Source organism: Lissotriton vulgaris, chromosome 8 (assembly GCF_964263255.1).
Source record: "Lissotriton vulgaris chromosome 8, aLisVul1.2, whole genome shotgun sequence".
NCBI lineage: Eukaryota > Metazoa > Chordata > Amphibia > Caudata > Salamandridae > Lissotriton > Lissotriton vulgaris.
The window spans coordinates 1,434,295,159-1,434,321,359 of record NC_141696.1 but is presented as its reverse complement, the minus strand read 5'-3'; the positions used below and the strand labels follow the sequence as shown (position 1 = coordinate 1,434,321,359).

The 26,201-nt window shown below is 44.4% G+C and overlaps 1 protein-coding gene across 1 annotated transcript in view; it reads left to right on the top strand.

Annotated features, from left to right (window-relative positions):
* Positions 1–209: 209 nt before the first annotated feature.
* LOC147698890 (nectin-3-like) overlaps positions 210–26,201 on the top strand; it is a 49,841-nt gene continuing 23,849 nt past the window's right edge. The window contains exons 1-2 of the mRNA XM_086933528.1: positions 210–326; positions 23,498–23,836. Coding sequence (XP_086789654.1) covers positions 269–326; positions 23,498–23,836 — 397 coding nt within the window. The 5' untranslated portion in view covers positions 210–268. The remainder of the gene's footprint in view (positions 327–23,497; positions 23,837–26,201) is intronic.

Sequence of the window (26,201 nt, the reverse complement as noted above, 5' to 3'; positions counted from 1 at the left end):
AAAAAAAATCGCTGAAGCAGTATTGTGGGGAAAGGCAATATGCAAATGGGGGCCACTTTTGTTAGCGTGCCCGGGCGATTTTGAATCCCAAGAAAGGGGAAATGCCCAGAAAGACCGGATTGAAATTTCCAGGCCTTTCGCTCGCCAAAATTAAAACAATAAGTTCCTCTGACTCATACAGTCTGGTTTCAGTTGCCAAATATAAGGCAGTGCTCACACGCGGAAACAAGCAGAGCTGGGAGCAGTGTTCAACTCGAGAGATCTTGCTATGAAGGTGAAGGCGAGCAGCCTCTTCCTGGCACACGCTATCTGCAGCTTCATAGCAGGCAAGTACGGATGTATTACGTCTGTTTTGATTCACAATGTAAACGTCCGCTCTACTTCCGGGTGAGGGGACCCGCGCACGTTGGTGCACTCCACTGTACCGTAGATATTGTAACTACGGGTAATACAGATATGCAGCCAGGGGCACAGACAAAATTATGTGGTAAGAAAATACAAATGCTGCTACTTAATGCAACACATTTTGTGATAGTATCGCTTCATTAGTTTGTTATTTTTACACATTAGCATTGTCTGGGCAAAGGTTTTACTTCATTCAGTTCCACATCCAAATATAGCTGTAAGTAACTGAAAGGTGACCAGTCAACTTTTGCATAGGACTATACTCTGCATGGCAGCACCTGTTGTCACAGTTTTAGTAACTTTTGATCTGTTTGAGCTAGAAACAAAATGTGTTTTTTGTTAAAACTGCAGATTATTCAGCGGATGGTGGAATATGCAGAAAATGTGGTAAAATTCTAATTATGTGGAAAACACCGTAGCTGCAAAATTGCGTAAATTTGGTGGCCTTGTGTACAGGGAGTGCTATGCTGTAGGATGTCAATTTGTTTCTAATTAAAAAAACATTGAAATACCTGTAAATGAACTGTGCAAATATTTAATTATCTACTAGCTTTTATAAAAGCACAAATGAAGCACAATTTGGTCTATAATTTTGAAGTATGATGGAAACAAAGATTCCAAAGAACAAAAAAAATTTGGTGATGCAGAAATGAAAAATATTGTATTGTATTGCCCACTTCTTTAGCGCTTACTACCCCTATGTGTGGCACTGAATCACTTACCTACATGGGCAGCAAGGTACACCATATAAGGTGGTATGGGGTTGGAAGTGTGTTGCCTTTTGTTTTGTGATCCTATGTGGGAAGTGTTTTCATGTCATGCGTGATGACCACAGAGGCATGGTTATTGTGTTATGAGACACAGCACATAGCAGTCTGGTGGATGATGAGGTGTGAGAGATACAGATGCACAATTTATGGCTTTTCTAGGTGCTTGCAGCATCGAACAGCTCTGCAGGTCCCTTTATTGTATTTGTTATGATTATAGTCAGCTTAGTTGGTTACTCCACTAGGTTGTCCAATAAGAAATGTCGGCGCAGATTTACTTATATTTCATGCAACACAACACATCAAGCCAATTTACTAAAGTGGCTCAAAACCTGTGTGACATAAATGTTCCCCTAGTGTATAGATAGTTGTAAGTGTAGAGTAAGCTTCCCTCTCATCTTCCCCCCTCAGCCGCTGTCGTGCAGTGATTTGGTAGCTTCGTGTTGGGCATTCCTGCTGCTGTGAAGGCCAGAGGGGATTTTGTGTTCAGGCTATGGTTTTTTGGCTGGTTGTCAGCTGACCCGTGGTTTGGAGGGAAAGAGAAGAGACCCCATTAGTGAGTCAGAGCTGGCATTGTTGGAGGGAGAGAGAGTGGAGAGATTTACTGATTGGGATGGGCATTGTTCCCATCATCCCATATCTGAAAAACATTGTGAGATGTAAAGAAGCTGCCATAATGCATCGGTATTTGGATTTGCAGTCATGAACTGGATGAAAGTTCTCTGATTAACCCATAGCGTGTGACAGAGCTCTTCAGTTATTCTATGCCTGTTCTTTTAGTGGTGGCTGGGTTATTGGCTTCACAGAACTAGTGAAGAACAACCCTTGTCACATATATGCCTTAATTCAATAAAAGAGGTATAGGTTTCAGTTAGCTACTGAACTCTGACTGTTATGGCATTATTAGCGTGGGCCAGTAATGTGATGTGTTAACCTACATAACTATGTAATACCCAGGCTAAGCATTTGGAGAAGTGTGGCTCAATGGTTAGAGCAGGCAGACCTTGATGCAGAGCTCTGGCCAGGGACCAGGGTTCGATTCCCGCCTCGGCGGGTCTCGGGCTCATAAATTCCTCTGACCGGATATTCTCGCCTCAGTGCCTATTCTGATCATGGGTCCCACGCTGCAAATGTAAATGTAAATGTAAATGTATTTGAGCTTATATAGCGCACAGCTACCCGCAGTGGGTGTCCCGGCGCTTGCTTAGGGAACCCGTCCTGGTATGCCCCTGTGAGATAACCCTGGCAGGGTATCCACAAGGTGAAAGCCAGGCATCCCGCCGCGAGGGGCCGTTGTGGAGATTAAGCAAGCTATTGCCCAGAGTCGCAGAGTGTGAACCAGTGAGTCGAGAAGGCACCGGAGCGAGAATTATCGAGTCCGTGGAATTTTTAGCCCAAGACCCGCCGAGGCGGGGAATTGAACCCTGGTCCAGGGCCGATCTCAGCTTCCGGGTCTGCCGCCTCGAACCCCTGAGCCACACTTCTCAACTCTGGGCAATAGCTTGCTTAGTCTCCACAACGGCCCCCACAACGCGAGGGATGCCTGGTTTCACCATGGGGGTGCCCAGGAGCGGACACTTAACAGGGAAAAACCAGGAAGGGTTCCCTTGCGGTATTTGTATAAGCGCCGGGAAACCCATTCAGGGTAGCTGCGCGCTGTACAAAAACATTTACATTTACATAAGTCTGCCCTCCTTAACATACCTGCTAATCAAGAGTAATTTGCTGGTGAGTTGTTTCCAATTTGTGGATTGTAAGCTAAAGATTGAGTTTGGGGGTGCAACTGTCTTTCCAGGTTCTGTTACCGGAATGTGTTGTGGTGTAGTTGTCTTGAAAAAAGCCATGTTTTAAATTGTCTGCTGATGTGCATATGCTTCTGGATTCACAGAATGCAGGCTGGTAGGGAGTTTCAGAGCTTGGTACCTTGTTCTTGGAAAGCAGGGCCTCCTATGGATTTCTTATGGTAAGGTGGTTTGATTATAAGTGGTGGAAACCTAGAGCTCAGTGCTCTGATTCGTTTTTAGGTCGAGCTGGTAAGCATCCGTAGGATGCAGTCCAGATCGACAACTATAGTGATCGACTTCGGGGGAATGACTGGACAAGAGGGTGCCACGCGCTTTTTCTCTGGATTTAACCTCGTGCACGCTCACGTCGGCTCCGTCTACATTTGCAGCAACATGCGTGCGCATACACAGACACTCGCTCGCTCACATGTGTGGGCATACACACACACACACACACACACACACACAGACACTCGCTCGCGCACCACCCCCCCTCCTACCCCCTCCCCTCCCCACAGTCATCAGCCTCTTTTAAACACACACATACACACACGCATACACACAGACTCCAAGAACACATACACACACTCACACAGAGCCCCCCGCCGCACGCGCGCACACACACACACACACACACACACACACACACACATGCCCCCCGCCCTTGCAGCTCAGCAACTCACCGGCTTCCTTGGTGCGGCGGCTCTCCTCGGCAGCTGCAGGGCTCCTCTATGGCTCTCCCTCACTCCTGGGAGCCTCGTGGAAGGCGCCGGCAGCAGGACTCTTCCTCCCTCCATCTCAGGGCGAGTGCACCGGGGCGCAGGGTAGGCTCCTGCCTGCTCCGGTGCTCGAAACAGCCGCGGCTCTTCCGTGGGAGGCGGGGTAGGCTCCCGCCCTCCTACTTCCGGTTTCCGGTTGTCCCGCCCGGCCTGCCTGACTTCCTGGTCGCAGGCCGGCGGCGATGTTTGGTTTGTCCCGGGCTGCGGCGGTGTTGACACACGAGACGTAGGCTCCCTCAGTGTTTAATTATAGTTTTTGCAGCATGCACTGGTTCGTGGGTACTTGAGCGTTATCTACAAAAATGACTTTTTATTTCAGTATTTTCGCTTGGCTTTGCCTGCAGACTCATCCCCTCTGCTGAACTTGGTTTTTAAAAACAAATCCAGCTTGTTTTTTATTGTCGAGCCCGCTTTGAGGAACTTGCGAATTTTCAAGTACAGCAGTCACGTTAATACTGCTAAGCTCTGCCCTAGTAGATGTAGCTCAAAGGGCCCTTTTCACATCCCCAAGTTACTTCACTTCATTTTGAAAAGTGTTGTGGATCTGTTTGAGGTTTAAATGAGCAGTATTTCAAGTCTCAGTTCTTTGGTTATTGATTTTAAGTTACTTTGTTTTGATAAGCGACTTTTTGTAATGTTTACAAATATAAATGGTAGGAAAAGCTTGCCATCGTTTCCTTGTCCAGAAAAGAAGCATTTTTTTCAAGATCCGAAAGTGCATAGTGGGGTAAACTTAATAAAATCTTACAGATATGCTCTAACTCTTAGTATATATAGCTGACAGATGCATATTCAGTCTCGCATATTTGTGCGTTGCTAGCTGGGCCACGATGCAGAAGAAGGCTCTCAAACCAGGTGACTTGTGCCGACACACATCGACAGACAAGAGCTCATGAGCGGTGCTGTCAATGTGCATCCTTCATCCAGGGGTCCTGCAGGTTCTTGCAAATCCCTCTGGCCTTCAGCCAAGTCCTACCACGCCTAGTGTATTCTAAAGAACTGGCGGACAATAGTCTTAACAAGCATTGGAAATGTGAATAGATCTGGCATATAACTGAAAGTGCCTCTTCAGTCACTGGTGAGTTTAGGCACGCACTCTGCCACTCATTGTAGCTCTCGTACGTTCATTTTTCCTGACTCATGCTTCCATTCACCTATTTACCTAACCACAACAAAGCAAACACATTCACTTAGCAAGCATATGGTTAACTAAAACTAGAAAAGGAGAAAAAAGAAAACACGATGCCTTCTAGCCCTGACAGGGATATATACTTGCAAAATAAAAATAAAATTAAACATACCAGTAGATAACTGTCTTGTACACATTGTAACATTGTTTCAAAGTTCCAATGATGCTGCCACGTTTAGAAGCAACATGTTTACGATCTGGGAGCAGTGAAAACAATGATACACCATGCACAATACCATACCAAGAGAGGTGTGCAGTCAACATTGCCCTGGGTGGCCATCTTCAAATGCTAAAGCGTATGTCACTGTTGCGCTGATCCAAGGAGGCCAACATACTGCTTCTAAACATTGTGGCTGTCATGGAAAGGTAAGATACACTATGGACAATACCACTTCACAAAAGATGCAGCACAGTGTAGATTAAATGAGCGGCAAGCTATCAGTAGTACTTTGAGGGGAGGTGCACTCAGGGCGCGCTTGAGAAAAAAGGAAAGGGAATCTATTCAGGGAAAACATTGAAAACTGAGCACTGGCCACCAGCCGAGACACTGAAGCATACAAATCAAATCAAATCTAAGTAAGCTTTATTAGAAATCACAAAGTGAATCATAAAAGCTACATATTTCATCCATGAAAATAGAAACTTTAAAAAGACCAAGATACAATTTAAAACAAAGTGCAAAATTCTTCCAGAAGCATACTCATTTTAAGGCAGATGTGTACATGTGATCTGCCAAACGCTGTTCACCCACGGGCCACGGCATCACCCAGTATGCCATCGCATGGTGAAGCAGAATATGAACGATACTCAGATAGAAGAGAGCTGATCCCAAGATCGTCCATATACGACTTATATGTGTGTGACATTTTCCTTTATTTTTAATACAAGGGCCTGACAGACAACTATGTATTGCAAGCCGTGCAAAGGGTTTTCACAGTGCAGCTCCCCTAAATCCAGGGATTGTCAAAGGAAGTAACCAACACCAAAATCCTTGCATACGAGTTAAATCTGTGAGACTCCATGTAACAAAACACCTGTCTGCATGCATTAGCTTAATGCACAGCTTTCCAAACTTTTCATGTTGGTGACACACCTTTTTGTGAAAACATTTTCAGGGACACGGTAACGCGAGCGAGCACAGCGAGCTAGTCCAAACCACCCACAACCCCACACACACCCACACACACAACCTCTCACACGCACAACCCCACACCCCCCCACACACACACAACCCACCCCACCCCCACAACCCCACCCCCACCCCCACACCCCAACACACACACACACCCCCACCCCCACACCCTCACACACACCCCCACACACACACACCCACCCACACACACAACCCCACACACATCCACCCCCAGATAATGTACGTATGTTTGTATGGATCTGAAGAAAACCCACATGGTTGGTAACAGAGCATGAACCGGATCATGTTACATTCCACCCATATTTACAATTTTTTGCACAGTGATGTCAACTAATTTGCCCAGAATCATGATTTTATTTTTTTAATTAAAATTGGCACAACTGCCGCCGCACTTTATCTTCGGCAGCTGCGTGCCTTTGGTGCCTGTTGACATTCTTACAGAAAACTGACTCCCTTAGAGCCAGCCTTTTACTGGTAAGCATGGCACCTAATTTACAAAAGATATTTACAAAATGTTAAGCTATTGTGATTATGAATTACAATAACTTTTATTTCAGTATTAATTATTTAAAAAAAATAAAAGCCATTATTATTTGTAATATCAATACATCTAAGTCACGTAAATACAACACAAATTGCAATAGAAATGCTATAGGTGTCACATTTGCGAAAGTTAAAACTATTGGCATTGTCATACACAATGCCAATAACTCAAACTTTAATGCTGCGAGACCTATTGCATTGTAAATGCTTGTTATTGCTTGAAGTTAGAGTACAGGTATAGCGGTCCACTTCCTTGGAGCTCTGTGTACAAGGCAAAGTGCCTTGAATATAGCCCTTATTGCTGTAGGTAACTTTTGAAGTGATTGGAAGACTGGAGTTTTGTGTTCTCTTGTAAAGGAAGAGAAGAAGTCTTGCAGCAGCATTTTGGATGAGTTGTAATTTGCGTATGATAAATGTGGATGCGCCAAGGTCAAGATTGTAGATTAGGGTTGTGAGGTTGGGTTGTACGTTCTGTTGATATCCAAGATGTGAGAGGATGCAGCGCAGTCTTTTCATTTTGTAGAAAGCACTCTGTTTTATGTTAACATATTGAGTCAAATATAGATCTGAATCCATGGTTACACCTAAGTTTCTGATTTCTCCTGACATTGTTGGAGGGGCCTCGTGTTCCTTAGGCCAAGTGGGAGTAAGCTGGTGTTTTTGTCATTGCCTGCAGGTCCTGTACTGTACTGTATTTGCAGTATTTAGTGTTATATGGTTATTCATCATTCATGTGTTTATGGTCCGAAGGCAATCATCAAGTTTTAAATTGTAGAGGTCTTTCAGTCTACACTTTAGAAAAATGTATTTGGGTGCCATCTACATAGTTGTTACAGGTGAGATTGATTGATTAAATCAGGCTTGGTTAAGAAGGTTAGGTAGATGGTGAATAATAGGGGAGATTTGATAGAATCCCGTGGGACGCAACATTATTGTGTGTGAGTAGCTAATTTGAGGGGCTAATAATTCAATGGGCATTAGCTGAACTCCCTTTTCCCCTTTCATATAGGGTCATGTTGTTCTTAAGCCAGCATCTTTCATGGCAAGTCCTATTCCTGACACATAAGTGGTTGTCACTATCTAAACCTACCAGCCATTTACAAGCAATGTTCAATCAGGAAACTCCAGATTCCAATATAGCATGGTGCTTTGATTAACCTAGTGTGCTAGGGCAGAGTTATCACAAGTTAGGTATGATTTAAGTTTGGCTCCCATTGCTCCAGCCTACACTGGACTGTTGTAAAATATAGGCTGTTGAGACAATGTATCTGCTCTACAGATTGTTATTTTGTTTGCAAAAACCAGATAGTTTGTTAGGTTAATGTCCCCAGTACAGACAGCTGCAAATACCCTAACTAGGCCTGGGCGGAGTTCGCAGAGGTCCGCTATGTGGAGTGAGTTATGTCACACTCTTCGCACTGATTTTTAGTACTGGGTGTTTGTCTAACCACGCGCAGTGCAAGAGAGCACTGCTTCTTTCAACCGCTCGAGTAGATGTTCTCCTCGAGTGGCAGCTTCCACAGTACGAGCATAAGGTTTCTCAATGCGAGCGGTAGCGACCATCCACGACCGCATGCATTGCAAAATCTCACTGGGAGGGAGGTGATCTGGAGTAATATTTTCCTCACTTACACTTGACAACTAAACGTTGGCAACCGCGAGCGAGGAAAAAGCTCCGCATAGCAAAGCAGAGTTTTTCAGAACTCTGCGCGCTACGCAGAGTGGGAAAAACTCTGCAAACTCCGTGAGCATAGGAGAATTTCAAACCCACGCTTAACCCTAACTAGCAAGGGGGTAAGTCTATACTGACCCAATATAGCCTGTCACGTCACAAAGGGCTGCTATAGCAGACAGTCTTTCAAAGATGGTTTAATATCTAGATAACCCTGCCAGGCTAAACATGCTTAGGATTCATCTCCTTGAACAAAATATTGTAGAAACCATAACCGGGGCCTCTGAGGCTGAAAGTATTTGTGTTATAATTGACCTCTGTGCACATCTGCACAGAACATCGACTACCATTTTCTAATGTTTGCATATTTTTATTTATGAGGTGTGTAGTATGAATCTTCTTTTTGAAATTGATTGATTCAATTAAAATTGTACTTTATTTGTCTGATTTATGGTCATAGCAAATAAATTGCAATTATGAGGTCATACGTAATTAAGGTACTAACTGGATAATATCTGGTACACATTTGGGGTAGCATCTTTATTGGGAGACATGTGAGAACACATGGGGGTAAAAATGTATGGCTTCTCACAGCTTCTGGAATTTTCCTTCACAGAAATATCAGGAAAATATGTGATTTCGCAAAGTTTGGTGTTCGCAGGATCGTTGGGTAAGAAAGAGTTTTGGGATCTACGCAGATTACACCACCCCAGACTACGCTAGCAAGCTTGTTTTCAGAAATATCTCAGCCCGACAAGTTTCCCTGGGTGCTGACGGAGCCCTGACCTAAATCCTACAGCTACCCACATCACTAGAACTGGCCAATTTGCAATGCAAAATCGTAATCTTTGCTTGTGTCATAAAGACCTTTTGGAGCCTTTCCTTTCTCGGGTGATAGCGCAGTCACACATGTGGCTACTATTGTTATTGGGGGAAGTGTAGGAAAGCTGTGCAGTAGGACATTTGTCAATCATTGCAGATTCCATTAGAGCGGTCTGCTTCACTTTCGCTTTGCTGTGTAACGTTGGTTCGCTTGGCATTTTCCATAATACAGCAAAAAAAATTATCAGATTTGGGACACGTGAGAGGCTTTTTCATTGCCTGCCAATTTTGATTATGGAAAATTATTTTTTTTGTGCATTACCAGAATTGTTTTTTTTTTCCAGTACTATGGAGGACACGTTGGAGTCCACCGTGCTGTGAAAGTAGTGTGGTGGGCATCAATGTGTTGTTGTCTGCCCTAAAGCAGATAAAAACCAACAAATCCATGCAGTGTGATGTCTTTCCAAACAAGAATTGACAACAAACTGCAGGGATATGATGCCCACATTGCACTAACTTCTTTGTTCCATGATCGTAGTGGACTTCTCCAGTTCCAGGAGTCCCCCAGGATGGTAGGCATCTTGGACTGGGGAACTGGAGAAAAGCACATTCGTCCAAGAAAGGTGGCAGGTGCTGCAAAAAGCCATGCATGGCCAACAGAAAGTTTCAGTTGTCATGCATGGTCTAATGAGAAGAGGGTTAGATAGAGAATAAAAAATATTGAGAAGTACAAAGAAGATAGAAGAGACGATGTAGAGAAGAGGTTCTAGAAAAGGAGAGAGTGTTTGACAAAATCAATCTGCTATATATATGTTGATGTGCTTGCAGGCCTTCCTTAATACATATCTATCTATCTATCTATCTATCTATCTATCTATCTATCTATCTATCTATCTATCTATCTATCTATCTATCTATCTATCTATCTTTCTATGATTAGAGTGCTAAAGTAGGAGCATTCAACTGTAGCTAACACTCACTCAAGTTTAGAATTAATAGTGCCTGACCATCTCTTCCGTGGGTGTCCAACTTAGGTCCAGGGGGGCCAGCTCTGTGATACCTTTCCAGCATTTAAAGGATGGGTCAGTTTAGATACTGTAAAGTTAAGTGGAATTTATTTACGGAGTCACCGGTTATCCTCAAAACCTTTCTCTCTCAAAGGTAAGCGGCTTGCAGCCAGGGCCAGCACAATTGATTTTTTATTAGTTCTCTGTTAGCCAAGGCCTTTGAATTTTACTCAAATGTTGTGTATAACATAGTTACTTAGAGGGGTTTCAGCCAGACTTTTCCCATTAGTCTGTGGTTGGTGTTGTTCACATTATTTTCCACCCACTCCAGCATGCATTATTGGGCAGTGCATTAGCCCACTTCAGCCATTGGCTGACTTGACAATGAGTTATGGCATGCTGCTCTTTCACAAGGAACACAACCACACACAAAGTAGTTCCCTTCAGTGCCAGAGCACTATGGTAATGTGTGTTTTTTGCATTGAGCAAATGATTTGTTTTTAGATTGATAAAGACCCGGTATATTCCCACACAATAGTAAGGAACAACAAAGCAAAACTTGCAAGAAGGCTGGCGGCCAACGCCAGGCCTATTGGCTTTCTCAGTGCTTGTTCACTTTGGCAAGGCTGGCTCAGCCATAGAAAAACACTGAGATACACCATAACAACTTATGGTACTTCGTTTCTGTTTGGGAGCTGCTAGAAAAACTATGCAAGGACTCATATTAATACTAATTTAAAAACAAGCATTGGCATAGCCAATAGGTCTCGCCTTTGGGACCTTATAAGTGTTTAGTTATCCAGCACAATATCCTTGGTGCAACAACATCAACTGTTGCATGGCTAAACACTTATAAGGTCCCAAAGGCAAGGCATATTGGCTATGCCAATGCGTGTTTGCTGTTTGTGGTCGTGTTTTATGGTCTGGGTGGGTTTTGCTGTTCATTTGTTTGCTATTACGGCACACATTGTCTGCCACAAGCACACATGCAGACATTCTCCCTTACTTTGCAAAAACACCTAAGTAGCGTGTCTTTATAGGTTTAAAACTGCCCCCATTCGAGCACTTGGGCAACTTTTGGTCACTTTTTTAAGCTATGTGATTCACTAACAGTGAGGCACGTTTATTTTTGTGTCCGCTGTCCCAATCCGACCTTGTTTATGGGTACGATTCTGGGGCCAGATAAAGGCGCCATCCATGACACGAGGCCCCTTTGCCAGCTGTGCCGTCTCCGGGTCCAACCAGCGTTGTGTCCTGCTGCCAAGGCCGTGGTTCCATCTCCCGAGCAGGTCAGCCTTTGCCTCTGGGGGTGTGGGGTGGGAAGTTGGTCAACAATATCAAACAATCAGAGTTCCTTCTCCTGGGTTCACTATCAATCAGATCACTAATTGGTCATGGGGTCTTCCCTAGGAGTGCAAGGAGGTTGTAGTGTTACATTAGTTACCAAATTTACACTTGAATGTGAATGGTGCCCACAGGTATCAACAAAGACATGAAACAGTAGTATTTTGTATAAAAATATTGATCAATTATTTATTAAAAAGGCAAAGTAAAAACAAATTAGAATAAGTAACAACATATACAGGATTTCAAATTTTGTCATAGGATTTTACAAACACAAAAAACATATTTAAAAGATTACTATTTTTTTTTGGGGAAGTTGGTCAACAATATGCCAATGTCCTTAATGTCGCCTGCACGGATGTCTTCCATATTCATAAAACCACAAGCAGTCTTAAAAGGTCTCATTGTATCGACTTCAGAAGGATGACAGACTAATCTAGTCAAGGAAGATACAACGCTAATTCCACTGTATACAGATCTCCTCAGCAGGCGCGCAAACCTGCAGAGCTGTCTAGTCATCTAGAAGACGTTGCAGCCCCGTTCCCTCCCATTTTGAATGGGGAAGAGCAGGAGTGTTGGTAAGGAAAAGCAAAGGTGCCAGGTGAGAGGAGGGGTGAAGCATGGGGGCATAAGACGGATGGAGAGAGGGGTAGGCACTGCATGGCATCACAGCGCTCTCCTTGATACTGACCTGTGACCTCAGAAGATAACCCTCCCTCTGCCCACCTCCCATACTAACAGCTCAGCATTTAAGGGTCCGGTGTTTCGTTTTTATTTTGGTGGGGGGGTGATTACGAGATGCGTGCTCAGTGCCCGTGAAACAGAAGTAACAATTACCAACCTCAAGTGTTCTCATTTCATTGACCTGAGAAGGATGAAAGGCAGAGTCTGCTTTGCACTATTCAGGTTACAAATGGCTACCGTAGGCGCACGCACTGCCCTTGAGCTATTGTTCTAATGACGCCCGAGTGGCCTGGGAGCTCATAGCGCCTATCAACACTTCGTTTTGTATTTTCAGAGTGCTTTGTTCCATGGGCTTACCTAGAGCATATGAGGATAAGTCTTTCGGTCTAAAATATGGCTAGTTGTGAGCCCCCCCTTCACACATGCAAACACACATATACACACACACATACATAATACCTCCGTAAACATTCTTGGTAGCTGCAAGTCAGTTTCGGTGCCAGGAACATTTTCATTTCTAACAGACTGGCTCATTTTCAGAGTTCGTTCTGTGAAGCTATTAGCATAGACATGCGGACTGACTTTTCACATGTGCTTGCAAGTTCACGGCGCTATAAATACTAGTTGGTCTTGATTACTATTTCTCCGAACCAATTACAAATACTATCTCAGAATCGGAAGGCTGCGACTCGAGGGTCTGCTGCAAGTCAAACCGATAACTTGCAGGTTGAACAAAATTACAGCAGGGCCATAGCCCACCACGATAACTTGCAGGTTGTACAAGATCACAGCAGCAAAAGCTTAGCCCACCACTCTATCTTACACAAACTGAGGTTTATTTAAAGTCCATTGCCCCACACTCCCACACTGTGCTGTCTTTTACAGTTGCACTTTTCTCAGGTACAAGTTCCGAATTAAAACTGTGACGCTATTTCTGTTTCCAATACAATCCCCTAAGCCCCTCCCTTCCTGCTCAGGGGGGAATCTTCCATAAGTACAACAGGTGCAGTTGCACTGGGTCCCAGAGGCCAGAGGGGCAAATTGAGCCATGATTATTTCGTCTTTTATCATTCAATAAAAATTGAGTAAAGATTGTGACTAAAGGACAACAAAGAGGATAAGTGTCATTACAACCACGGCCTGCAAGAGGGGGAGGAGAGACTGTGTGGGAGACAAGCGCAGCCACACTAATTATAAACAGATGGCCCCTGCGCGCCGCTGCTGGCTCCCGAGAGCAAACGCTCTGTGTGTAAACATTCCCCAAGAAGCTGGGACATCCACACGCTTTTGGCCAATTGCGTACTAAAGCCAGATGCAAAGGCCAAGTGCGTGTGAGCACCACATGCACGAGCTTCTACAAAAGCTGAAGAAAGCTGAAGTGATTCCAAGAGGTCGATTCTAGAGCAGCGCATGCGGGCTGCGCTAGGCTTGACCTAACCAACTAAATGGTTAAGTCATATTCTATATTACTATTTTTAGAAATGACAATTTCAGAAAGTTTTCTTTTTCCTGACTTAGCCAAATGGGCCTTTCTGCCAGTGTCCAGTGTCACCTTACTCCTAAATGGCTCCCCTGCGGTGTGATGTGGATTGCTCTCAGACAGTGGACAGAGATCTTTTGTGTGGAGGTGGGTTTCCTTCTTGAGCTTGATTGCCTGAAGGTACTGTACCGAGCCTCTTACTGAACTCCAAATGATGCCTACCATGCCACTGGCACATGTGGCTGACACCTAGACTTGCCTCCCTTTTGTGTTACTAGCCAGGTTGGTTCCAAATCCAATGGGAGGGTAGGCTTTCCAAAAACAGGTTTGGAGTGACCACAGGGAGGGTTTGCCCATTTCCATAGCCATACCTCTGGGAGGGCACAGAGAGCTCTGACCGGGGGAAGAAAGCTTCATCCATATTGGTTTAAGGGAGATAGGGGTACTCTGGGATAGTTTACAGTAAAACACACAGGAAGCAAAAGTGGATCAGGTTTCCCCCGGGTACCTTTCCCTCATTCGTTAGGGAGTGGCCAGGAGTTTCCACCACCCATAGGCTGGCACTGGGCATAAATGTAGTTCCCCAGTTCTGTCCTAAGGACACCCCAGGACTGGTGGAAAATCAGATGATGCACTACCTGCTGTCTGAAGAACCTGAAGGAAGACTGCACTTGCTTGCCTTGAAGCACCAGGACCCTAGACGTGACTCCAAGGGTCAGTTACCTGACCTCCTGTTTGAGCTACAGGGACACAACAATACTCCAGAGGCTGCTCTACCTGTAACTGCCCAGTTCCAACCTTTCCTGCCCTGGCCTCTCTTGGAGTAAGTCTTAAGCCACAAGTTGTGTCCCCCTAGGTCCTGACATGTGGCTAGTGTTAGAGTGTGCTCCTCTTATCCAAACTGCTAGAGCAGGGACTTTGAAACTTGTTGCTAACTTTTGCCTTCAGAGAACCAACAGGTGACGGAGACCTAATTCGAAGATGTCTTATTGCCCGTCAGATTCCAGTTGCTGCTGTGTCCTGCTGAAGGAGATCTGACTTCCCAAAAAGTTTCTAAGTCCAAACGTAAAGGGTTTCATTGTGACCGAAGCTGAACAGCAACCCGTCGACATCAAGGCTTTCTTGGGCAGAGACTTCAAACTTCCCCCGCTCTGAGCTTTCCCACGTTCATCGATGATCGTAGCGGGATCCCGCTATTCAGCAGCTTTCTATCATCTAGCCCAGCTTCAGATCTGGCTAGCAGCTTGCCTTGCAGACCACTCATTGATGACCACCTTTTCTCCTGAAAATTTTCGAAGTCTGAAGGGTAAAATGTCTCTGGGATAAAGTTGATTGCTGTATCTGACCCATGCTGCATCACCATCGGCGTTAACCTTTGTCTTTGACATGGTCTAGCACGACCAAATAACTGCGTTTGGGGCTTTTTTAGTTTAATTCAAACTTTAAAAAATCATATCTCTGGTTCTACTTGCTGCATTTTTGTTGTTTTGGGGTCATTTTGTTTATTGAAATATTACCTATTTTTCTAAGTTAGTTTGGGATTTGTTTTGTTTTGTTTCCACTTTATTACTGTTTAAGCTTTGCATACATACTTTACACATTGCCTCTAAGTTAAGCCTGATGATGATTATAATAGACTTGTATAGCGCAACTTAGCCCGAAGACGTCAAGGCGCTGAATATGGAAAGAAAAGTTGAGTGTGATAAGAGGAGGAAGGCCGGCTAGAGGTAGGCTTCCCTGAAGAGCCAGGTCTTCAAGGCCTTCCGGAACTGAGAATGAGAGAATTGATCCCTAAGTTCCGCAGGAAGGGCGTTCCACATCCTAGGGACAAGGGAGAGGAAAGCCCTCCCGCCCCATCTTGCCTTCAGAGTTCTAGGAACAGCGAGAAGGTTTTTGTTCACTGAGCGAAGGACCCAACCGGGGACATAGAGGGACACAAGGGAACTGATGTCTTCTGCCCCGAGCCCATGAAGGGCACGATGAGTGAGGCACAAGGCCTTGAAGTCAATCCTGGCTTGCATGGGGAGCCAGTGCAGATCTTTCCTAATGGCTGAGCCTGATGAACGCCTAGGAGCGTCAACAACGAACCTTGAGGCCGCGTTTTGCACAATTTGGAGACGCTGGACAAGTTGTTTGGTAATTCCCAAATAAAGTACATTACAATAGTCCAGGCGGGAGGCTATGAGGGCTCCCGTGACCTGTTTACGGGCTTCGATTGACAGGTAATGTGCGATTTTTCTCAGGATTCTCAGAACCCCGCAGCAGGTTGAGGCTGTCCTGCTGACCTGCTTGTCGAAGGAAAGCGAGGAGTCAAAGATAACGCCCAGATTCCGAGCGGACTGAGTGGGCGTGGGGCAGGCACTGAGAGCAGAGGGCCACCAGTCCGCAGACCAAGCCTCCTGCTTTCCTCCAAAAATGATCACCTCCGTTTTTCCCCCGTTAAGTTTGAGGTAGTTTCTTACCATCCACTCCGCGACTGCCGTCATACAGGCTTTAAAGTTAAGGGCAGTGATGTCAGCGGTATGTGAGATGGAAACCATGATCTGGGTGTCATCAGCGTAGGATACGACTTCCAGACCTAAGGATCTGACAAGCCTGGCCAAAGGTGTTACATATATATTGAAGAGCGTGGGGCTCAAGGACGAGCCCTGAGGAACCCCACACTGCACAGGCTTGACAGGGGAGAGGTGGTCGCCCAACTTGACCCTTTGTTCGCGCTGAGTCAGAAAAGATGTTAAAAGGCAGAGCGCCGGTCCGATTTCTCCTATTTCCCGCAGACGTCCAGCCAGAATGGCAGGGGACAGAGTGTCGAATGCGGCGGTGAGGTCGAGCAGGACTAGCAAGGTAGTCTGGCCACTGTCGACCTTCGCACAAATGTTATTAGCGACGACTGTCAGGGCGGACTCGGTGCTATGAGCTTTGCGAAAACCGTGTTGAGACGGGTCAAGAAGGCTGGCGTGATCTAAAACGGTGCTCAGATGGATTTTTAGGTGGGTTTCCAGTATTTTCGTGGGTCAGGGAGCAGGGTGATGGGGCGAAAGTTCTTAAGAATGCCAGGGTCTAACGTGGGTTTCTTAAGGAGGGGCTTAACGAAGGCGAGTTTCCAGGGCTTTGGGTAGACTCCCTAAAGGATTGCCTGATTGATCACCTCAAGAAAAGGGGGAAGTAGGACATCCCTGCATTCCTTAGTAAATTTTAGAGGGCAGGGGTCAAGAGGAGATCCTGGCTTCAGGTTGTCCAGAAGCAGATTAATTTGTTCTGGGGTAAGCAGGGGGAAGTTAGTAAAATAACCACCCTGCGGTGTAACGGAGGTTGCAGCTGGTGAAAAAGTCTCCAGGTCAGAGGGAGGCCCTAAATCATGATTAAAGGCTTCTAGGCCCGAGTAAATGTTCGAGACTTTCTCGTGGAAATAGGTGGAGATTTGATCACAAAGGTCCTGTGAGGTCTCAATAGGGTCAGGAGATTGAAGGGCACACAGAGAATCCGCAATTTTAAATAGCTCCCGAGGGGAGCTAAGGGAGGTGGTGATCTTAGTGAAATGGGATTTCTTGTCTGTCTGTCTGTCCTTGAGCAGTCTCTTGTGGATGTCTTTTTCAAGGGGGTAAAGATGGAGTCTCCAGAGCCTCTCCTGCTTTCTGCAGCCCTGCCTGAGCACTCTGAAAGCGTCTGAGAACCAGAGTGCTGTGGGGCGTTTCCTTGCAGTATAGTGTTGTTTCAACGGGGCCAGAGTATCAACGGCTTTAGAAATAGCATTGTGGAGGGCATGGGCCGAGGTGTCAGTTCCCCGGGTAGGAAGGGGCATAGGACTGGACAGAAAAGGGGCCAGAGTTTCATTATTTACCCCCCAAAAGTTTCTCTTTAATTCCCATCTGCTAGAGTCTCCCTGCGCAGCATTGGGAAGGAGGAAGGAGAAGGCAAATGGGACAGCTAAATGATCTGACCAAGACAGGGGAAGGGGGGTCCCTATCCTTATTCTAGGATCATTGGAAAAAACCCCATCCAACGTGTGTCCAGGGTAGTGAGTAGGCCCTATCACAGTTTGTGTAAGTCTACAGGAAGTCATGGAGTCCAACAAGTGGGTGGTATCTCTGGAGGTGTCATCCTCCAGATGGAAATTGAAATCCCCTAGGATAGTTAAATTAGGCCTATCCATATAGGGTTCCAGAACTTGCGATAGGTCATGGCTGAAGCTAGACCTGGGGCCCGGTGGCCTGTAGATCAGGATGCCCGCAAAGGAGATAGTAGGAATGGGGCTAAGGACAAAGTACATGGCCTGGAAAGACACTACAGGGAGATGTTCGATATGGCATTTTATCGAAGTTCTGTGAAGTATTCCTAGTCCCCCCCTCTCCGGACCTGCCTATCCATTCTGGCCAGGGAGTATCCCTCGGGAATGGCATTTAACAGTTCAGGCCCAGAGCACTCGGAGGCCAAGGTCTCCATGACAAATGCCCATGCGGGGTTTCTTTCCGAGATAAAGTCCCTAAAAGCAAAGTTGTTTTTGACTAGGGACCTAGCATTAATGAGGAACCCAGCCTCGGTGATCGGCAGGCCGGGCTCAGATTTCTCAGCCTTAAAGTGTTTATGGGGCGGCGTAAGGCGGGGCAAGGTAGAATATCTCTCAAAGCAGTGGCACGAAGGAGTATTAAGAAGCAATTCCGGGGTGAGCGTGTGGTGACAGCTCTTAACGGGGGGTTTGAGTGCAGTTAGCGTCTGTGAGTCATAGTAGAAGCAAGCCTGGCCGTGGCTGACTGATCGAGCAGCCGACCCGGCCCCCTGCGCCTCCTTGGCGCTGACGGGCAGGACTCTGGCACGACTCCGGCACAGGTCCGGCACGTCCGCTGGTTGCGTCCGCTGCGCGGAGACATGTCCGTCCCCTTTTATGCGCAGCTAGAGCGCGTCAGAGCGATTGCACCCACCCAATATAGCCGCTATGATTCTTCGCCTACCCGGGACCTCAGTTATGAATTTAGACCCACAAAACAAGAAAGAATCACAGTGCATGAAAGACACCAATGCCCAACGTTGAGATGTGTCCTAAATATGAGCGATTTCTACATGATGACCCAGAGTTGTACCCTAGTCCACTGTCCACTCTGTGCGGGATATCAGGAAGCCATGATGGGGGATCCTGCTACGCAGCTCACAGTTTACTGTCGTCAGCTTACAGTCCTCCTCTGAAGCAACCACAACAACCTCTAATGTGGCGCATGATGCCATTAAAACCAATACCGGGGCACCTCGGTTTGGACCTGCAGCACCTACAAATGCGGCCTTTCCAAACTGATCTATAGGACCTCGATTCTTAACCGGTGCACTGCAGCACTTCCCAAAGCTCTTATATTGCGCCTCAATTCCCAGCTGCAGCACCTTCCACAATAGTTCCCTTCAAACAGGTGTTTAGAAGTCTCAGCCCTCACCTGCAGCATCTCCAGAACCCGATACTACAGTGCAGTTATTCCTATCTGAACTGGGGCGGTGGAGTGAGCTAAAGACTGATGATGGTTTAAACCCAGATCAGTTGACTGGGGGTGAGTGTTTTATTTGCTCAAGCGCTCATCCATTATCCCCTTTGGTGTCGCTTTGTTCGCCCTTAGTTGGCAGGGTATGCTCAGACTTGAGTCCCTTGCTCACTTTGCCTCTGGATTCAAGCAAGCCTGGCTGATGACGGCTGATTCGCCAGAAACCGGTCCCAGGATGCTTGTTTCCGGTCCAGGGAAGACATGGCTTGGCAGTTCAGACTGGACTGTTCCCATGAGGCACAGGGTCAGACTGATTTGCATATGACCATGTCTGAACTGGGGTGGTGGAGTGAGCTGAAGACTGATGATAGATTAAACCCAGATCAGTTGGCTGGGGGTGAGTGTTTGATTTTCTCAAGTGCTCCGTCCACTATCCCCTTTGGTATCGCTTTAGAAAGGTTGCCAGTCACTCTAATTTGCTTCACTTTTATTCAATGGCTTTCCTTGTCCATTTTGTATTTGTGCCTCCCCTACTTTAGTAAGATGTGGGAAAGACCCAAATCTTTCTTAAGATTTCCTCCCTAAAGAAAGTTTCTTTGCTGTTCAACATCCTGGTAAAAAAATCCCAAACTGGTTGTCTTATTGTAGCCTAAAACTCAACCCCCAAAAAAACAAATTTCCCACTAATCTACCTGAAAAAAAACAGCTTGTCCATTGACCTGTAGACTGACTCACATTATCTGTGGATTGTTAACTAACAATTGTGGACAGAAGCAAATCCATGGGATTCATCCTAAACAACTGACTTTCCGCTCTTTTTCAGCTTCGAGCACTCTGGGGCGTTAGACAATTTATCCCTTATCAAGTCTTAATGACTGTATTTCAGAACCTCATTCTTTCCACATCAGACTAAGATAATATCTTCTCATTGACACACCAAAAGTTCATCTTGTTTCCCCTCCTTTCCTCAGAGCTGTGCTTCATGGTGCTGCTCTTGTTTGTTCTGACTTTGGAAGGGCTGACCATTATTCTTGTCTTTTTAACTCCACAGTGACTCCTCATTGATGTAAGAGTGCAATTTAAGACAGTCTGCACAACCCACAACCCCTACACATCTCCCTCGTTCCAGTTTTGCTGAGAAACTGAAAATCTCTGTTGGTCTACTGGGGTTCAGCAAGCAGAATCTCTTCTCTTTGAGCCTCCTACTTTTTAATGAGATCAGTGTAGGAAGCAATCCTTCTCCTGCAATGCGACAAGAATCCAGAATTCTCCTCTAGCAACTTTAAAAAGAAGCATAATATCCTCCTATTGAGAGTCTATTAATCATGATAAGGTACTTGATGGAGTTGAACAGAAATGTCCTCTGTCTGCTGGTTTCATTTAAAATCCGAGAGTGGCCAATGTAGCTTCTCATCCATCTTAAGGCAGAAGGATAAAGAAACGTTTAGGAATATGATGTCAACATTTTGTGGTAATGGGGGTTAATTTCCCTATATGTTCATAGTTAGATTAAATATTAATTCTTCTGGGTTTTACGTTGCTTTATAAATACTTACTTTTTCCTCTTCCTCCCTAAATATAAAAGTAAAATAAAAGTAATTTTTAAATAATGATCGACATTGGGATTCAACATAATTTGACAACTCCTCTTTCTGATCCTCCCTGATCTGAGTTCTTAAATGTTATCAAAAGTGCCCAAATACCACGGTATTTCTTGTTTCACCATTATTTGCACAGAGAGTACATTGCATGCTCTTTCTATATGTGTTTGCTATAATGTTATAATTTTAAATGTCAAATTGTCTTTTTTATCCTTGTCCTCTTCCCTTTGTTTACACCTGTTTCTCCATCTTTATTGGAATAGTCCTTACAGCACAATCTGATTTAGAATGTCGTAGTTCTTCCATCGTTAATATTCTGTAACTAACGATTGTACTCTGACTGTAGAGAGGCTGCTATATAGTGTTTGTTGCATCTCCAATAAATTGTGGTTCAGAACTTTCTCGAGGCTTTTACTACCTTATTTTAACTGTGTTATTTAGCATTTATTCAGATATCTGTCTGTAAAAGTTAATGAGCTGTGGGATTTTGGAAACTAGCCTTGAGCTGCATTACGCCTTTTTAGATCGAAGCCTACCAGTCGGTGCAGCTGTCTAGTTACAAAAACAAATTGAGAACATGCTGAAACTTTCCCTAGGAATGCATTCCACCCATTGCTTACCATTTATATTTTGCAGCTCACATTTGCTTGCTTTCTATTTGCTGACTTTATTTGTTTGAGACTATCCAACAGGTCTTTGCCCCTTCCTTGAAGCATGGCCTGTTTACCACCTTTCTGACTGACTCCTTATATCTTCAACGAGTGCTCGCATTCTGAGAACTTTTTGAAAACCTTTTTGTGAGGCACTCCAGAAGTGTACTTGTTTTCAGTTGCCTTTCTTGTATGCCAGTTCACAACAGTAAACTTACTGTATATCTTTGAAAAGGTTTCCTGCCTTCTGTATTTCTGCTTCACTGAATCGTCTTAACCCTGTCACTACCAGTTCATCAATCTTGCATGCATGTGAGGAATATCAATCTGTCAGTGATCCTCTTCTTGTTGGTCAGTGCTCTTTACTAATAACATAACTTAAACAAGAAGTGAATGATCAATAAACAGGCTTTTAAATGTTGTTTCTATCTTGTCACATTTGCTGTGCATTCAAAGACAAAGGTCGAATGTTAGACTCTGTCTTCTGAGGGAGGTCGATGTTTCCTTTCCTTTCGCTGACTGCAAAGTGAGAGCATTGATTTGACCATCTTTCTGGATACTGCCGGTGTAGAAGGTTGTATGATGCAATTTGTCTAGCACATAACAACATTTTAAATGCCAGTGCATTACATGTGCAAATCTTTTAGAATGTAAAAGAATTAGGAAAGGACAAATTAAGTATATTTTTTGTAATTCTGAAGTGTGGTAGAAATAATATTTTAATACCGTCAAAACAAATCAACACACCAGGTGATGCCGATTTCCACACATTATCATTGGCGCTGTATAGTTGTATTAGTAAAACTGTGTGTCTGTGTAGATGTAATGGTAATTTCAATTGAAAATGTGTTGTCTGTAATGGTAATGGCAGTGCACTAGCACACCATGCATACTCCACTCTACTCCTCTCTACGGCATTCTACTCCACTCTATGCCATGAGACTCTACTCCACTCTACCCACTCCACTCTGAAACTCTACTCCACCCTACCCACTCCACACTATAGCATTCCCCCCATGCCATTCTCTTATATGCCACTAACCTTTAGCCATGCTGAAGAGCAGCAGTGCTGGTGTACAACATAGCTAAAACACATTGGCAAAGCCAATAGCTCTTGCATGGGTGAGACCTATTGGCTTTGCCTATACTTGTTGATTGGCAGAGTTTTGTTTGATTTTTGATCTATGAGACATTGTCTTAGTTGAGTTGTTTTCACATGGTCAGCTTTGTGATGAGGCGAAGATAATGCTCACAGTAATGTCAAGAATCTTCAAGATCAGTGGCCTTTCTTCTTGAATACAAATCTTCCTGGGATTTTAGTGGTGAGACAATAGTAGTATCTCTGCAGTAATGTATAATGATTGCAATCGAAAACCACAGTTGGCACAAATTACAAAGCTATTTAAATGTGTAAGTTTCACTTAGGCACGTAAATAGCTTTGTTTATGAGAACAAGCCTAATTTATTTAACTACTAATTTGGATTTCATACTCATTAGGTGATTCTTATGCAAAGTTGTTTTTGTAAGCAAATCCACCTCCGGGGGGGGGGGGGGGGGACAAATAAGCTTCACAAGGCTAGAGTCTCCTTTGTGTTTGTGCACACATTCTTACATATCTGTGGGTACTTAAGAAGCTCTCTTTGACACCTTCAAATTTGCAAAAGGCCAGACATTTGCTCTTGAAAATGGTAGGAGTAATGCCTTTCTAGGGTAGGAAGGAGACTCTTACATCAACAGAATTGGGTTGGTAGGGCTAGGTGAGAGGTCGCATTAGAGAAAAATTATTTCAATGTGAAGAAGAAAAAAGTTTTTTTATTTTTGCATGTTTATGTATTTGCTCATGCAAAAACAAAAATTCTCAGAAAGTTTCCAGGAGTATCTCTGTATCAATCCAGCTGTGGCAGGCTTCCATGAGAGCTTCTGGAAACTTTTTTTTAAATTCCGGAAAGAAAGAATCTATCCGTATGTTTGACCGTAGACCCGTGGGTGCAAATTGACTTTATTCAAGAACGATGATCATGATGTACTCAAAGCTGAGAGGTGACCATCTCCACGGAGAGGATAGAGACCATCTGATTTGTGAAAACAGAGCTGTAGGTGAGGTGCTAGAGTAAATGTATGAAGCAAGTGACCTTGTCTCTTATTCTGATGCAGGTTTTGCCATGGTGATTCACGAGAAGACTCTGACTGCAACGGAAGGGAGCCGAGTGACCCTCCAGTGCCAGCTCAAACACTCCCATGATGTCCTTCAAGTCACGTGGCAGAAGGACCCTGGAGATTTCAGTGGCACCATGGCCACCTACAGCAAAGCCTATGGGCAGAAACTTATGGGTCACTACAAGAGTCGTGTAGTCCACTTCTCCAGGACGGAACTGAACTCCACAGCCATAACTCTCCATTCTGTTAGCTTGAGAGACGAAGGCTGCTACAAGTGCATCTTCAACGTGTTCCCAACAGGAGCCATCATAGGAAGGACGTGCCTCCATGTCTATGGTGAGATATGACCCGCTCATACCCTGTAGAGTCTTAAATCTGTAGACCGCTCTTCTTTCGAGGCATTGTGGCCATCAACAGTGACATCGTTATTGGAGAGCCGGTCAGACCAAGGGAGCTCATACTATTAGTGAAATATGCATGTTTTTGTCATGTATGCATGTATGTGGTATTGCTAAACGAGCTAAATTCTTCAGCACTCATTCATGCACAGATAACACAAATATGGTACTTGCAACAAGCATTTATAATGTCACATCTCTTCCATCCTGGAGAACCAGGTACTAATTCGGCCTCTTTACTTGGGCAGAAATGGAGTAATTCGGGATAAATGACCCCTGTTCCATGTGCCTCTGAGTGAAAATATGTGTAATGTAAAAAGCCCAATCTTCATGATATGTAAAATGTGTGATGTAAAAAATATCATGTCTGTCGTATCACATCCTAGTACCCAGTATCTCGTGCTACTGGGCTCCTAGAGACAATACTGTTTATTGTATAGTATTCATGTTTATACATACAGTATACAGTTTATCATACAGTATCTCGCATTTAAGATGTTCCGGTTGCAGTAAAAATTGTCTGTGCCAAATCCTCCCTGGCTCCTATTTGCTACTTTAGAGCTGTTTTACCTAAAATAAAAACAAGATTTAAATTACGTTTACCCAAAACCATCTACTTCTGCAAAACTGCTCAGTCGCTCCCTGCAGATGGTGTGGCTTTTGTCTGATTGCCAAAATGCACACAGCTGGCATCCATGCGGATTAAGCATTATTATTCAGTAGGTTTTTATTCTCCTGGTGAAATTGTGTTTGACCAGTTACAAATGGTTTCTATTAGTCCCGGGTACTGGCTTATAAGATCTTGGGAATTGTAGAATATATCTCTTGTGTGGAAAAACAGGTAAATTCTAAAAGTTACAAGAAATGCCTACTGAAACCAGTAGTAGCCATTATCTGCTAATAACAAGTTCTATGACATAATTGCAAAGAGCAGGAATTTCCTCCTTCAAATCTCAGTAGATGTGTCATAATCACATACCACCCAATTGCATGCAGTAGAAATGTTTTCCCAGGCCATCTGGAGAACCCCTGGGCAGGCCGTCTTTAGAGAACAATGAACAGAATGGAGAAGGTGTGACTCGTTTCCTCATGCAGAACTTCCGGGGTGAGTGTCTACCACGTGCGCATTCCATCGTGATGCATCTATATTTAGAAGAGCTATTATTAGTAAGTATCTCAATGAAAGAGGAACTGGTTCAGGAGAAAAATAAATCATGACAATGGGGGGTAGTGTTCAAGGATGTGTAGAGGTGATGTCACACCACGCGAACTGTGATAACATTCCACAGTGAAACCGACTGACTCATATCCCATAGTGTCACTGACATGAAGGTACTTAACAGGATGATTGGTCACTTCCAATATATTGTATTTGATGCCCTTTGGAAGTGATCATATATTGAAAGGTGTGTATGTATGTATATATATATACATATGCTATGGTCCGTGCCCGTTCATCTGCACCAGGGAATGGTGGGCAAGTAACAGGTTGATATATATATATATATATATATATATATATATATATATATATATATATATATATATATATATATATATATATATATATATATATATATATATATATATTTATATATATATATATATATCCCAAGAATTCCACTGTCCACCGGCCTTTGCAATTTTCAAAGAATGGAGCACGGACCACAATTCGGTGCACAGAATCTTCTTTAATGGGTCACAATTCTGTCGGCCATAATATATACACAAACAAAGGCTTACAGCACTTTTTTATTATAACTTTTCAAGATTCTGCACAGCAGCCACAATGCTCTACACCATAGCTTAAAGACATTGGCAAAGCCAGTCGTTCTGGCTATACACTTATAAGGTCCCAAAGATGAGACCTATTGTATGTGCCAATGCTTGTTATTTCATACAGTGCAGTGGCACAGGGCACAGGTTTTGTAACAAATAAAGAATAGCAAAGGTTGGGAAAAGAAGAAGGCTCACAGAAAGGAGTGAAGGAAATGAGTGGTGGGCAGGAGAGGAGAATGTGAAAAGGATATGGAAAGGGAGGAGGCATTAATGTGAGGACGGCAGAACTGGGTAAAAGGAAGTATTACCTCAAAGCAAAGGAGTAGAAAGGCAATGGTGCACTGAAGAAGTTGTCTCCAGACGTCACACAGGTCGCTGCGGACGTTTACGTGAGGGCAGACCGATAATCAATGACACAGCCGCCGAGGCCTGCGGTTAAGGGAAATTGAAATTGAAGGCCGTCCAGGGGGAAAGAAAATGCAAGCTCTCGGCTAAAAAAACACACCGGGGAGCTTTAACGTCTT